Raw genomic sequence first — 14,785 nt, 5'->3', positions numbered from 1 at the left:
ACTCGTATAGAACAGCGCGCTGCGCCTATATGTATGGCAGTGGCAGGGGCGGTGGTGGGGATAGAATAAAAGGACGCGGTGGCGCCCGTGGCTAGTTAGTCGACCAAGCGTCGCAGCCACGTGTGGTCGTTGGTCCGCGCTCGGGTCTCGCGTCAGGCAACGTGTGTGCGTGTTATAAAGGGAAGAACGAAGAGGGAAGTGTTTGGCAGTCTGATCGTGATTTGTTGCCTGTACTTCTTTCATCCTTTTCCGAAATGAAAAGCTTGGTTCATCGACCGCGTATTACCGAGACGTGATCCCTTTCCGTTTCGAAACGCAACGAAGGGACTCGTTTGGCTCACCCGTAGATCGTTGGATGATTGAGTGAAAGGGGGATGAAAGCTGGATGAAGAAAGACGGTGACAGGAATTCAGATGACTGTGTACCTCTTCTTCTCTAACAGGCAAGAACTTGTTTAGGCAGCACGTCTGCTGTTAAACGTGATGGTGGCCTTCGTTTGTTGTTGTATTACGTATACCACGTGGGCATACTACGCACCACGCGTACCTTGTTCTCAATGAAAGATTTTATTTGAGCTTCTTTTAGTTTTGATGTTATGTTAATCTCTATTGGAATATACTCTGGCAATTAATTGTGATATAATGCATTTTATACTCTCCAGTCCCAATTTCCATACCGCCAAATTCTTTGGCTTTTTTCATATGTTATTCTTCATTTTTATAATTAAACACATCTTATTTGCTCACTTCCAACTCTTACTTCCTTCAAACCTGCCACCAAATCCTTCTACTCAACATCTGCTTCACCTACGTAGATGTAACAACTATTCTTAAATATTCTCATTACTAGTTGTGTATACATAGATCTCCATTCACTTCATCATCACGTTTTCTTTTCTTCTCTTTTCATGTTCTTGCAGATCAGGCTTACCAACAGCTAAGCTGAGCGTCGTCTTAACACCATCTTCATGTATATTATTTTTATTTTAGTGTAATAAAGACGATTATTATTAAAACATGTTGCAAAACGTTCGGCATTAGTTCCAGGTCGTTTTATCGGAACGTTTGAAGTTTTATCGAAAAACTTTACTATTTTGTTAAAATTTCTTGTGCATCACAAAAGAAAGTATTTATTGAGTGTAGAATTTTCTCTGAGACGCAACACACACATGAGTGGTCCCCATACCTGATCGTTTCCTAACACTATGTAACTTGCCTTTAACAAGTCCTCCTACGTCTTCGAAGAGGTAAACCCTCCGTGCAAACAGTCGCAGAGCTCACGATACGGTTCATAGTTTCGTAGCTCGCTTCATAAAAGTGATGTGTCCAGGTCAGCCGACCAGTCGCTTTTCAATTCATATTTCATTATCTTCAATAGAAACAGCGAATTGTTCTCGAAAATAGCGTACAAATTTTATTAAAATCGACGCGTTATTGAATCTGGCCGAACAATTACACAGTTGTTATTGAAAATTCGACTCTCTCTAACAGGAAACTGAATATCGGGAAATACACTTGTACGTTTTCACTGTTAATATCAATCTTACAATGAGAAAATAGTCTTTTATTTCCGCGCTTTTTGTTACTTTTATACAGAATGCGCCATAATTAGTAGCAAAACTGAGCCAAAGATCGTACACCATCCAAAAATGTATAAAAATTGTAAAATACATTTTTTTTCGAACTGTGATCAATTTTTAATTCCTCCTCTTTGCGATTAAAAATTAGGCTTGGCCATATTTTAAACAATTTATTGTATAACAAAGTAAATAAGTTCTCAGGACACCAAAAATGTGTGCTACATTAGCTCTACAAATATCATATGACGTCCGTTTAATTAAAAAGCAGTAATGGTCCACTTAAAAGATTACACAGGTTCTTTTAGCGTTCTCAGCTACAAGCACGCATTTTGAAATCGTTTTTCCTCGAAAATGAATGTCCGCATGCGAAAACTTTATTCCACATTTTTCACGTATTTTGTATCAAAGAATCGTTTGATAATAAATTCCACGTCTCCATGATAGTGCTCTCGATTACACGAGCAGTTTAAGGAAATATTTCAGCAACGGTGGATCGTAAAAGTGCAGGTTTTTAGTCGCGGCTTATTTCCCTGGGTCACGCGAGAGAACGAGCATGGTAAAAGTAATTCACTCGTCGAATAGAAAGCTTAATTCACTGAAAATTGATAAAGTTACGGGCTTATCCGTTTTTTTTTCGCTAACGCGTGACCGATAGCCACGCTTTCGAGCATTACTCAAAAGTATGCCAACGGAATATGTACTTCGGATGCCTGTAACTCACGTGTAGACCCCTAATCTGCCCCAACTTCCGGTTCGTGCAAGATAACCTTCACGAAACAAGCCTTACCCTGAACCGGAATCTCCCCCATCGAGCATGAGAGAGCTCCTTTTCTTCCACAGAGTAAGCGACCTTGCGTTTAATTTGAGTTTTTATTAACAGCAAAGATCACAATTATCTTTTACCCCAAGTTCATAGAAGAATAACAGCAGCTAATGCCGTTTCGTCAATGAATTTGCAGTGTTATTTCTTCTAAGGATATATGCTTGTGATTCGACGAAATATCCATCAAGTGCTTCGTGTCATCGATCAGACCCGTACCCATTTGTAACACGGTTTATTTCAAAACGATGTATCGTGTAAGGGCTACGAAAGGGACACGAAATGGGATTGTTTGGGATTCTAGAGATGGATGGATTTCCCTTTGAAGGTTTGCACACAGAAGGAATGAATAAAACTACGAAGTTGAATGTTTTATAAGAATCTATCAGTGCTAAAAGGAATTTTTTATTTCACAATGTTTGTGTGACGAAAGTCGATGATATTGATCAGTTCCTCTTCTGTCTTCGAACAATTCGTCCTTCGTGACTCGCTTCGCGAGTTGTTTCATTTCATTATGAGAAAAATATATGTAATAGGGGATAAAATGTAGAAGGTCCCCAAATACTTAACCTTAGAACCTGTATATCCGATAGGCTTCTTGAGTCGTGGCTGGCCTTGCGCCGATGAAACTACTAGCCTCGAGGATTCTTCAAACTAGCCTCCTCCCCGGTGGGGTTTTCTTCGGTTTCTCGGGGGCAGTCACCTTTTGTCGTGATATTGTGTGCTCGATATGCTTACGTCACCAGACAGGCCTCCTCTGTCCTCTGTTTTGACATTTGCCACTGGCAAATAAAGCGACCGCGTGACGTAATTCATTGATAATTGAGTACTATTCGATCGGCTCTGCCCCCTGGAGCGCGACATGCTTCTGATTTTATCCCATCAAACGATATTTCGCGAGAATTACGATATTCAGCTGGTAATTGTTTTCCGATTCGAACAGCTCACGAATTGAATTATTATCGCACCAGAACTAACACTGAGTGAATTAACACTGTTTCTTTATCGAAGTGGTCTTTTTTGTTTAATTATTGTAAATGATAATGTTAGCAAGATATGTGTCAAAGATAGCAAGGGAAAAGTAGGGCCTATGCTCCGAAGCTCTTTGCGGACCAATGTGCCTGTAGCTATATCTCTTTGTAACTCTTTATACGTGTCTTATTTTAAAAATTTCTTCCAGTAAAAGTTGTTCAGTTTGGCGAGAGCTTTCGATACGTGCAAACTTCGCAGAAATTCTGTCCGAAATTCTCAATCTACCCCCTTATTCGCTATCCTTCGGGAGCAGCGTGAAGTATTCTTTTGAAAAGTCGGTCGTCGCCTCCGTACTAGATGAACGGCATTCTTCAAACACGAGGTAAACTGTGAGATAGGAAGATGGGATGAAAGTACGCGTGGTGTCCTTGGCGTCAAGCCGAGCCTATCGATTTTCTTAAGACATCTTATTCGTTGGATGAACTGTACGCGATTTCACCAGTGGGAAACTCCCCTGCTTTTCACCGTTTGCTTTCCTCGACCTCCAACCTCCTGATTTTGAAAGGCTTAGAAGAGGGGTCGTTAAAGGAGTTTGTGGATCGAAGGGATGTGGAGGAAGATACCTTTAGTTAAATATCAGTGATACGGTTAGTGAATACTACTGATGCTCCCCACTTTTACGAAGTGGCATTACTGAATATTTCAAATAGAAACTAACATGTTTCGCTAAAATTGTGTATTGCGTGTTTTATAATTCAATGTTTCGATATGTAGTTGTGTAACCTCATCAGAGAATTTGTCCTTCAATTTGCAGCGGCAAATTTTATTCCAAACTGGGCGTTACGTGTCTGCAACTCGTAGCTGGGTCGTCGATTTGTCATTTTAATAGTATTTCCTTGCCGTTTATTAACCTTGTACAGCAAATATTGGCTTGTTGGGAGAGCTTCCACCGCGTTCCAAATATTATTACACAAGAAGACCGTTTTCATCGGTTCTCGGAATCGAAACACACGATACACATGGACTCTCGGAACGGTACACAAAATTGACGAAAGTACCATGCTTATCGCGTAACTTATTGCACTACTTAAAGGAAACGGAGTCGACAAATTCGTCGTCGAAGTTTCCCTGTGCATGGAACGAGAAGAGGAAAGCTACAGACGGGAACACGGTTGTTTTCCTGTCATCTATACGGAAAACAGCAGCTCCAGCGAGCGAAGAAGTTAACGTCTGCTCCAACAATCTAATTTCATTTGCGCTACATGGTGCGCGTAGACGTAACTGCTCCGATTTGCTTCCAGGGGCATTAAAATTCATGAATATCCCGAGTGCCCGGTTCTCCGAGTCCTTATGGAATCGTCGAAAGAAATGCGAGCAAATAATTCCCTCTCCGGCGATACTCCGCCCCCGTTTTTGCCAGGATCCTTCCGTCCAGCTCGCCCAACAGACTCGTACAGAAGCTATCGTAAAATTTTTACGCGTGTAACACTGGGAAGAATCCGCTTGTACCTGAAAAAATGTGAAAAGAACCGTACAGTTTCATTAAAGTAAGGGCGATCATACTTTATAGCCGTGCATAGTTTTTCTTGGGGAAAAAGTGAGGTTATGAATATAAGTCCCACGATATCATCCAAATTTCTTCTGCTTTTACACGGGGATACGATATTTCCACCCTGAGAAATCCTCTCACAAGACACGCGTGGTCATTTCATCGAATGAAAAGAAAAAAACATTTTTGGATATTTCTTTAGCCTTGAACCCTGACCTCTCGTTTCACATCCCCGTGTTTGACAGTATTGTATGCAGTGAAAAGAAAAGATACGAGGGCTGAAACGAGAAAAACGAGGACAGACCCATGTAACCAGAACGGATAGCGAAGAAAGACGAAGGGGTTGGCAGCGGGGGGGGGGGGGCGGTTGTAAGAGATGACGAACGAGCGTGGGAAAGAGGGGTGAAAGAGATGTTTGGAAAGTGAAGCATGGAAACAAAGGATGAAGAACTCACTGGGACACGATAAAGGAAGCGTGAGAGTAGAAAAATGGCGGGACATAAAAAGGGACCGGGGGCTGGGAGGGGGGAGGCGAAGGAAAGTGTTACAGCCGGGGACAGCCTTTGTTTTTCTGGTTTCTGCAAGGCCTCGCAATTGGTTCGCGCGGGTAATTCGCGTAGATTTATCTCGACTGTCCCGAAATTGCTATCTCCTTTTCCATTTTCTGTTCGAGAGGCTCCAGATGCAAGAAATATCGAACGAGTGTTTCATTCGAAATAGGAGTACCCCCAGCTGGGGGAATCGAGATCGCAACAGTTGTGTCAGAAATATAATTCTCATCGGAAGCATGCAATTTTCTGGTCCCCTTGACAGATTCGGTTACCGTCTGATTGGGCCTCGAAAGAAGTCTAGCGATAATCAGACCGGAAGGACCTATATCGTGGATTCATTCCGCACGAAGATAATTGAATTTGGTTGATTAAGGGCGACGAGCAGAAAGAATGGAATTTCGCCGTTCGTTCACGGCCGAGATTGTTGGAAGCTCGGTGGGCGGATATCTGCTTCTCTTTTATTCGAGAGCGAAGCATATTTGGAGAGTTCACAGCAAAGTGTAAAGTAGTCACGTTCTTCGTTCAGAAAGTTGAGACAGGGAAACAGAAAACCGAGGGGAAGGCACTTTCTGGATGGCATCTAGGCGGGCCTTTTCATATTCACTGCCTCCGTAGACAGCTGTGTTTGCGTTTTCCAGCTGTATCGATTTAGGACATGTCGTATGCTTTCTTTTCGGCGTTTGCATCTCGATATTGTCCTCTTGAAGCTCTAAAACTGCCCACACGTCGCTCTAGCTATTCCAAGCAGGTTCCAATGACGTCCAAATGACGTGTGCCTCAAGTTTCACGTGTTCATTAATATCACCTCGCGTTTTTGGAAGCTAAAAAATTAAATGACCAGGAAGGACCTGGGACAGAAGAAATTTTTGTCGGTCCCGTACATAATGCCGGTCGCCTGGGAATTATAGAAGAAATTAACTGGCGCGTAAAAAAGGGGAGCGAACGCTTTAATGCTCTATATCTGATGCTTTTAATCCGCTCGAATTATTTTCTGGCCATTGCAATCCAAGTAGAGCCACCTGGATTTTAGGTATAATTATAATATCTAGGGAAGATCAATACTGCGAACTATTGGCTCTGTTTTTGATTGTATAACGTGTTGTGTTAGAAATAACTTAGGTTCGGAAATAACTAGGGTGAATAAACTCCAGAATTTCAATCATTCCTTCGGTGATTCACTAATTATTGTCGAAGAATAGTCCATTAGCTATCCAAGAAACGCACGACCCCCACTTTTCACGCTAAACGCACCAAACGGGGTGGAGCAACTGGGCGTGAGGCGAAGTGGTGGGGATAGACAATTACTATAATAGGGGGCTAGCCGTTCAGTGATTCTGGACAGCCAATTGACTTCACACCAACGTACTAAGAGGCTTCACATTCTGCAACAGGTTCTGACACACATCTCCGAATACTGCATAACAGATTCAGCTTGCCGTTGACAACTTTTCTAGCCCCAAACAGTGACATCAAAGAGTACAGGAAAAAGACCAAGAAAATCGTGCGAAATTATGCCAGTGATCGAGTTAAATGAAACGTCCCATTCGAATGCTCGATAAAGCGAATCACAAAAGTGTAAAAATGGACGTCATTCAGATGCGACCCCTCTTTGTCTGCATACGACACGAAATCAGTTTCTCTACTCCCTGCAACTCGAATGTGAAAGGAAGGTTCCTGTGGTGACATATTCTCCATTAGAGTACATGTAGCTGGGGATTCCAATAAGAGAGCGGGACGGCACGCTTACGTACTAAGCGTCACAAAGACAATAGCAACGGGGATTCTGGTCCGTCGGTTTAATAAAACCGCCGCTCCCATGAGGGCGCGTTTTGTCCGTGTGTCGTGGCGCTTTGTCACCCTCGTAGCATGCTTCTAAACACGATATTATCCCCGTCGACGTCCGGCAGGACTTACGCTCCTGGGGCGCATCTTCTCAAGATGAGTAAATTAAACGAAGATTACTACTTGAACTCGTTATCAATACTCTTGATGAACGAACTGCTGGGAAGTTCGGAGTGGGTTGGATTAGGGAAAGAAAGGGGCGAGGAAGGAACAGGAGGGGATGGAAAGGGGTTCAGAGTTACCTAGCGGTGTTCAGCAATGTGGGAGAATTCCTCATCTTTTTAACTTGGACAATTCGTAACCTCGTATGAAGTCAGGGAATTAAAAATGCGCTAGGGTGACCAAGCCGGACTCCATCGCTGTAATGTCAAGGGTCAGCGTTTCAGGATGGAAACAATCTATTCTCGCGGACCATTTGATTTCTTTCACCCTTCCAAAGAAAGGGTACGCGTTTCTATTCACATCGGACGAGTGGTCGTTGGAAAATTTATTTCCGAGCAAGCGCCACGTCTCACAGCGCTTCTCCTCCTCGTGCTCCCATTCACAGATGTTCCAGACTTTTTGCAACTCAGCCGGGCAATAAAACGATCCGAATTGAGTTACCGAGGGAAAATCGCGTTACTCGCGAGAAGACCGAGACACTCCCGTGTCAAGTACACTTCGACGTACGACGTACACTTAGCGAGCTTTTTGCGGTTTACCGTAAGCTCGTCTGAATTTACGAGGCAGCCTGGAAGCGTCCATGGAATACGAAAGCACGGGCGCTCACCTTATCCGAGAGAACTTGCAAGAATGTACAGAAAGGCGGAAAAGAGAGTCGAGCTGCTGAATTGGCGTCCCTGGGGGATTGTCTTTTGCCACTGGTCCGCAGGCTAATCCTGAAGGATATCTTTATCCTGTGCCACGCAGAGGGACGCAGAAGCTAAGGCCTCGTAAAACTTTCCGCTGGGAATGGACGTAGTTGTCGAGGAATATAGTATTCCGCAATTGCACGAATATGGTTTTTCGGTGACTTAGGAAAATTATGTCTTGAATTAGCATGAGAATAAAGCGTCCGCTCGGTAGTTGGTACAACCTCAGCGTACGTAGAAGCGTAATTATTTTGCATATGAAACATGGCTGACAACAGGTATTGGGCACATTTTGATGTATCTACAAATTTTATGCGCCGCGAGAGCGTGCTTTGGTTCCCAAATGGATTTCGCAAGTCTGTATATAAAATCGTAATGAATTGGCGCTTCGCGTTATTACTTGCTACGACGTGGGGTGTTTATCACCCGATATGCGGCATCTTCGTATTCATTATTTTGTGTAACAGAAATTAGTCGCAAAAATGCGTTACGCCCTTGATATACAACTTTTTTTTTTAAATGTCAACGGCTTTGTAGAAACGAAAAGATTGTGAATTTTTAAAAAATGGTACAAAAATGGCGACATTTGTGGTGCGGTATCTTTTGACGTTGGAAATATCGGAGCTTATGCATTCAATGAAGGATAACAGTCGGTATCGCTGTAGTAGTAACTGAATGGATATCCCTCGTATCCCAAGATTTACTTTACGAAGTGAACTCGAAAGCCTCTCCAATTTAACGTGATACCCGTCCAGGGGATTCCGTTCGCAGAAATATGCACGGAATACTGAAATATCGCGATAAATGGCGTGCCATCCTCCACGTACTCCCGTGAAATACATATTAAAAATATTTTCTCGTCCCGCGGTCTCGTGTTTTATACCCCTCCTACGATGTTAAAAAGATGGGATATTAAAAAAGTAGCAAAGGTGGGCTTTAGATAAAAGTCTTGTATTCAAAGCTCGGTACATATTGCTGTGCAACACAGGGCCGAAGGTACAGTGATGGAATGAAGACAAAGCCGAAGAGGAAATGGAAATTCCTTTGTAAGCTTGTCATTATTCCTGAGCCAATATTTTCCTGAATTTCTACTGCAAAACATTTGTTACGTGCTAAGAAGTGTACGAGTCCTTCAGCTCTATGACTCTTAAGGTAGTTGCTTGACACGTAGCGGGTGCCACTGAGCCACGTACGTAAGTCGTATCTACCCTTTTGGACTATTCTTGCGTTACGGTTCACTAAAAACTGTCGTCTAAAATCGCTGCAGTTGTAAGAAACACCCCCAGCATGTCAGAAACAGAATCTCAGGGCTTGAACTGCGTCACTAGGAATGTCTTCAGTTCCAAATGGAAGCCACTCAGCAAGACGGTCCTTTTATAAATAGCTATATCGATCCTCCTCGATCAGAGTTGCGTATAATGCGGCATCGGTGTGTGTGTGTGTGTGCGTGTGTACGCACAATAGTAATCGTCTGTGCGTCACTTATCCCGTGACGTAAAGCTGAATAGATCCGCCTTATCCTTTCACAGTGTGTGCACTCGATCAACTAAATACCCGGAATTCCTTCGGAATAGAATGTCCCGTTTATGGTGCTGTGCCCTTTGACTGAACCCAAACGAATGATCCATTGAATTATAGTGATACGAATTCATCGATACCCGTGGTTTATTAATCCCAGCTGGATAAAGGAGTAACTCATACTGGATGTTAACTATGGGGACCCTAGATACTTGATGCACCAATGGATCAATAGCTTTCCATTTGTGTCTTTGTTAGCGTAGTCAGCATGATTTTTTCACTCCGGCCGTAGATGCGCAATTCAGCGATTCAGACGTCATAGACGGAAAGCTTCACCACTAGTCATGGGGGCATACACTCTGAACCTAGTGACCAAATCCAAAACTCCTATGACTTTTTCATCTACAAAACCGTGGAAATGTCACAAGCACCAAGTAATGAAGCTTCAGAAGCGTTCCACCACAAGCTACCCCCGACCACGATCGAAGTACTAACTCCCACCTGTTTTTGCCCCACAGATCCAGCGAAGGGGACTCTGTACAGAAGACCATGGAGTGTGGCAAGTAAGTCGGCCGCAGTGGCAGAAGGAAATCGAGTTCAGCGTGGTGCTGGAGCCCCGGTGCTTGGACGAAAGGACCAATTTCTCGCCAGGATGACTGCCCGGAGCTCAAAGCTGCCATCATTCGAAGGAAATCGCGATTTATTGCTCGGGCAGGTTGTCACTGAACGAAACGAACGTTCCAGCGTCTGGTAATTCGATTCCCCAGCCGTGGGGCGAAGTTAATCATGGCCTGGAGCAGGCGCCTGACCGTGGACGCGCGAATCTGTCGTCTAACAAGCTAAAAGAAAGCTCGTTCAGTGAAAAGGAGGCAGCGCGGAGGTCTAGATCGACCTGATAATTGGACACTAGTGATCCAAGGATGATTCATCTCGAGCGATGTTCGGTATAACGGCTAGGTGATCATGAAACGGCGCTGGAGTGATCCACGAAGTGCCTGGGGTCGACGTTTCATTAGCGTCTGGGCTAATTGGACGTGGTGTTGGAGCAACTGGGGACCACTGGTAGCAAGAACATCGAAATGAAGCTGGGAGATAACATGACTATGGAAGGTTAGTGGAATTGCTTCTGTTTCTGCCTTCACGAAGACAGCGTTACAATACACTCTTCCAGTTGGTAAGACGTAACTAGTAGAAGCAGTATTAATCGCACATACACCAAGTCGATCCTCCACTCTAGCCTGCTTAATCCCCCATTTGTTCTATGCAAGATGTCAGTCTGTCAGTTTGTGGGTACGACGTCTATGCTTTGCTAGGATTTAGTGTAGCACTTGACCACCGTATCAAGGCAGTTCACATTCTTAAACCTGGTGATATTGAAAACTTGACAATTGAGAAGGTTAAAGCATCGCCCAATGTAGTCTGAGAGTTGCACAATCATCAAAGGTCAGTGGGATTATTCCATGTTAAAGCATTATTCGTTGTGAGTCGGGATTATTGCAGAAGAATGGTGCAGTAGTGTTGGGAATTTATTATCACGTTGAAAGGAAAGCTAACCTTTCAGATTCAAATTAGCTTGAAAATATTTCTGTTTTTTCACTCGGTAGAGACTTCATGTACGCACATCTGTGGCCTAGCTTAGATCTAGCTCAGAATCAGAGGAAACTTATATCTGATGCTACGTCGATAGTCATATCGTAATATAGAAGAACTCTTGCTCTACATAGAAAAATAAATTTCCTGTATAAAATGTGAAATATCTTGTAAAGTATACATTCTCTATCACTTTGACCTAAAAACGAGAGGGATCGATATCAAAATGCATTTAAAGCAAAGGTGCACTGATCGCAGACAGGTACCGAAACTTTAAAGAGATACAAAAATCTTCAGTGCAGCAGGTTCGTCTTCATGCTACGAAAAAGTTAAGCAAAGCGTCTCAGAACAGAACGTTCCTAATTGCTTACTTCATCATTTCCAGAAAACATCCACATTCGCTCGCTCGCGTTCGCAAACATGGCAGTTTGCCTCATCAAGTCTCGGTTGACACACTCTTGCTCGTCCAAATATTCCAGGCGAACTCTGATGAAGTAAACTCCTATGTTTACGAAACGGGACTGCTGTACAAGATCGAGCTTAACCCGCTTGGAAAATTTAGGCACCGATATACTACTCCTTTCCTGAGAAATCCCAGATCTTAGGCATATTCGTAAACTGAACATTTGATCTGAATATCGAATTTTTTTTCGGAAACCGCCTCGTTTCTTAATCATCCACTTGTCCACCTTCACAAGTGACGAAAATTCGTGTTACTCTTGCAAACATAGTACTTCCTGGCGTCGAGGTACATGTATCCATATTTTCTAAGAAGCATCGGAAGTATGAACGCCGGATGTTTATATTCATAAGTGTTAATTTCCCTGTAAGCTTCTCATAGTAAGTAGGTTCTACGTTTTTGATACGGACTATGCGTTAACGAAGTACCCAGGATAAAAATTAGATTCGGTAAACAAACAGCTCGAGAGGGGGAGGGGGGTAACATTGGATAAATTAATATTATTTAACTGAGGCGCTGGGGAGCAATACGCCCCGGCTGATTGGATTGCCGATAATCAATAACGTCGTTTCATTACGTTTCTGTATGCATCTGTATATCCACAAGCCTCCCCGTATGCACCAGACTAAACCGGCTGCAGTTGATTATCCTGAGATAATTTCGGCACGATGATACTGTGGAACGGTCGAAGTGTCTAGGGACGATCTGATTTTAGAGCTGTGATCTGCCTTCCGGGGATAGACATACTGATTGCTAATCTTTGAATACGTCAAATTTTAATTCTTTTCTTTATACTTATGCATAACGAGGACCATCATGTTCATAATTGAAGCAGTACCTGCATTTAGTTCTTAGTATATCATTTACATGAATGTGTCCCTGCGAGTCGAATTTCTGTCGGAACATCATTAGACGTCGCTGGACCCGTTCTACACGTCAAGCACGTTCGACTACAAGCAGTTGAACCGATGGGAACAGGAGTATCGAATCGTCATCGACACCATTGTTTGCCCGTGAAGGGTCAACCCATCGAATCGAGTTCAATCGGGGCATCGTCTGCGATGGTCAAACAGGGCCATTAATCATTGTAAAGTCGATTAGGAGCCGCGAAACACCCCGGTCTCTCTTGACCTGTCCGCCTAAACCAGAGGGATAGTTAGTGCTATAGCAGTGGACGCTTATAGCGTATGTACAATAACTCTAGAATACACTTTCAGTACTCTATCTCGTAAAATAGTGATTTCAACTACATTTACAAAGATAGCGTAGGTAACTCTGTGTCTATAGTCTGAATAAAAACAGTGGGTTGCGCAAGGTCACTCAGCGGCTATGCTCCCTCCACCAAGACTAGCTACCCCCACCACAGAGCCTGCAAAGTCAAGCGCGAAGGGGGAGTCAGTGCAACGTGCATCGTAGTGCACGGTGGACTAGGTGGGCATCGATTAGCTACGCTAGACGTTGCTTTTATTTCGTTATTTTATAGACGTTGCCTTCCGCTGTATTGGATTCCTTACACATCCGATTGGGTCGGAAGCATACTTCGTCCCAGTTTTTTGCTTTCAAAACTTTCGAGCCCCGATTTCCTCGAGAGCTTTCCAGTTTCCACGCGACAAGACAGTAGTCCATAAATCCTCGGTAAATAAGTGTTGGGTAGGAGGAGGAATGACAGAAAGCAGATGTCGTGAGGCAGACCAATTATTGGAGGTCCACACGTTAAGCAGAACGATCGCAATCTCGGCTATTATTTTTCCATCCGTCGGTCGGGGATCGATATCCGCGTGTCACTGGAATGACTCCAGTGGTCCAAGTTAACCAGCACCGGCTGCAGACCGAAAAGAGGATATGACCGAGATAATGTGGGACGCGGGTCTGGCCTCAAACGATTCGTGGTCTCTTGGCGATTTAACAATTGAGTTGTGCCTAGGAGTCGTCTACGGAGTAATTGAAACTGACCTGCACTCACTGCATCACCGCCATTCCTGAACTGATATTTCATTTTCAAGTTACTTGTTTCTCTACACCTTGTCCCAACTTGTTCTGATCCCCTACTTGTGACTTGTTTCGTTCTTGGAAAAAAGTAACTTTAATGTCTGCTTTAGTAGCAGGTGTAACGCCTGCAAATCCGGTATTATAGATTTCTGTGTAGCTTTTTAGAATAAAGGGAGCGTGGTAATAAAGACGTTGCAGCGATGTTTTAGGCCGCCACTGCCCTGCAGCCAATTTCACAGTGCAGATCCGCGAAAATGTAATTCAATCGAATGCGAATGAAAGCGCGTGAAATACGATCTAACGCGGTCGGTTGGTTGTAATTGGGGATTACGGAGCACGAAGCTTTCATCGTTGCTCTCTCTCTCTTAATTAATTATTATGGAACGCGATGCGGTAATGGCGCATTAAATGTTTCTTTGAAGCAACCATTACGGTCGCTGCGCGATTCCTTGAACACTCATTGGTATTACCGTTAATGCGTTCTCCGCATAAAAGTTAGCAAATCTCATTTTCTCAAATAGTAATACTGCAAGGTTTGTTACTTGATAATTATAAGTCTATTGTAGGACATCGAAATGAAAATACTGTATTAGTGTTTCTCGTCAAATTAGTCTTTTTTATTAGAGATTACAGTTTTCATAAAATCCACCGCCTTGATCTAAAGAGATGAGGAGCTGGCCTGCCTTTGATCGGCGACCTTTCAATCAATTATCGTTCAGCGTACGCAATAACGCTGTAACGAAGTCCATCGATGCCCAGAAAGAGTAACGAACCTCCCTTTTCCATTGCCAACTGGCGTGATCGACCCAATTGCAAGATCGACAGGGAAAGTGAATCTCGAAGAGTACTTGGTTCGCTAGCTTTCATCTTTTTATATCTTTTTGCTCACAGGCCTGATTTCACTCGTAATTCAATTACTTCCGATAAGGTGCGCAGATGTGGTCATCTACAAAGTTGCTGAGTTTTAATCGCTGATCCAGCACAGATTCCCTGATGAGAGGAATGAGTAGCCAAGTGGTTGATCATGCGTGCAAACTGTCTAGGGCTAATCCCCCCTTCTTCCT

General features: G+C 43.5%; 1 protein-coding gene across 1 annotated transcript in view; it reads left to right on the top strand.

Annotated features, from left to right (window-relative positions):
* Positions 1-137: 137 nt before the first annotated feature.
* The window catches only part of LOC143375897 (uncharacterized), a 42,177-nt gene continuing 27,529 nt past the window's right edge, over positions 138-14,785 (top strand). The window contains exons 1-2 of the mRNA XM_076825519.1: positions 138-442; positions 10,201-10,792. Coding sequence (XP_076681634.1) covers positions 10,762-10,792 — 31 coding nt within the window. The 5' untranslated portion in view covers positions 138-442; positions 10,201-10,761. The remainder of the gene's footprint in view (positions 443-10,200; positions 10,793-14,785) is intronic.

This window comes from Andrena cerasifolii, chromosome 13 (assembly GCF_050908995.1).
Source record: "Andrena cerasifolii isolate SP2316 chromosome 13, iyAndCera1_principal, whole genome shotgun sequence".
In the NCBI taxonomy this organism is placed as follows: domain Eukaryota; kingdom Metazoa; phylum Arthropoda; class Insecta; order Hymenoptera; family Andrenidae; genus Andrena; species Andrena cerasifolii.
The sequence above is the reverse complement of the archived record's forward strand: the minus strand, read 5'-3'. Positions and strand labels throughout refer to the sequence as shown.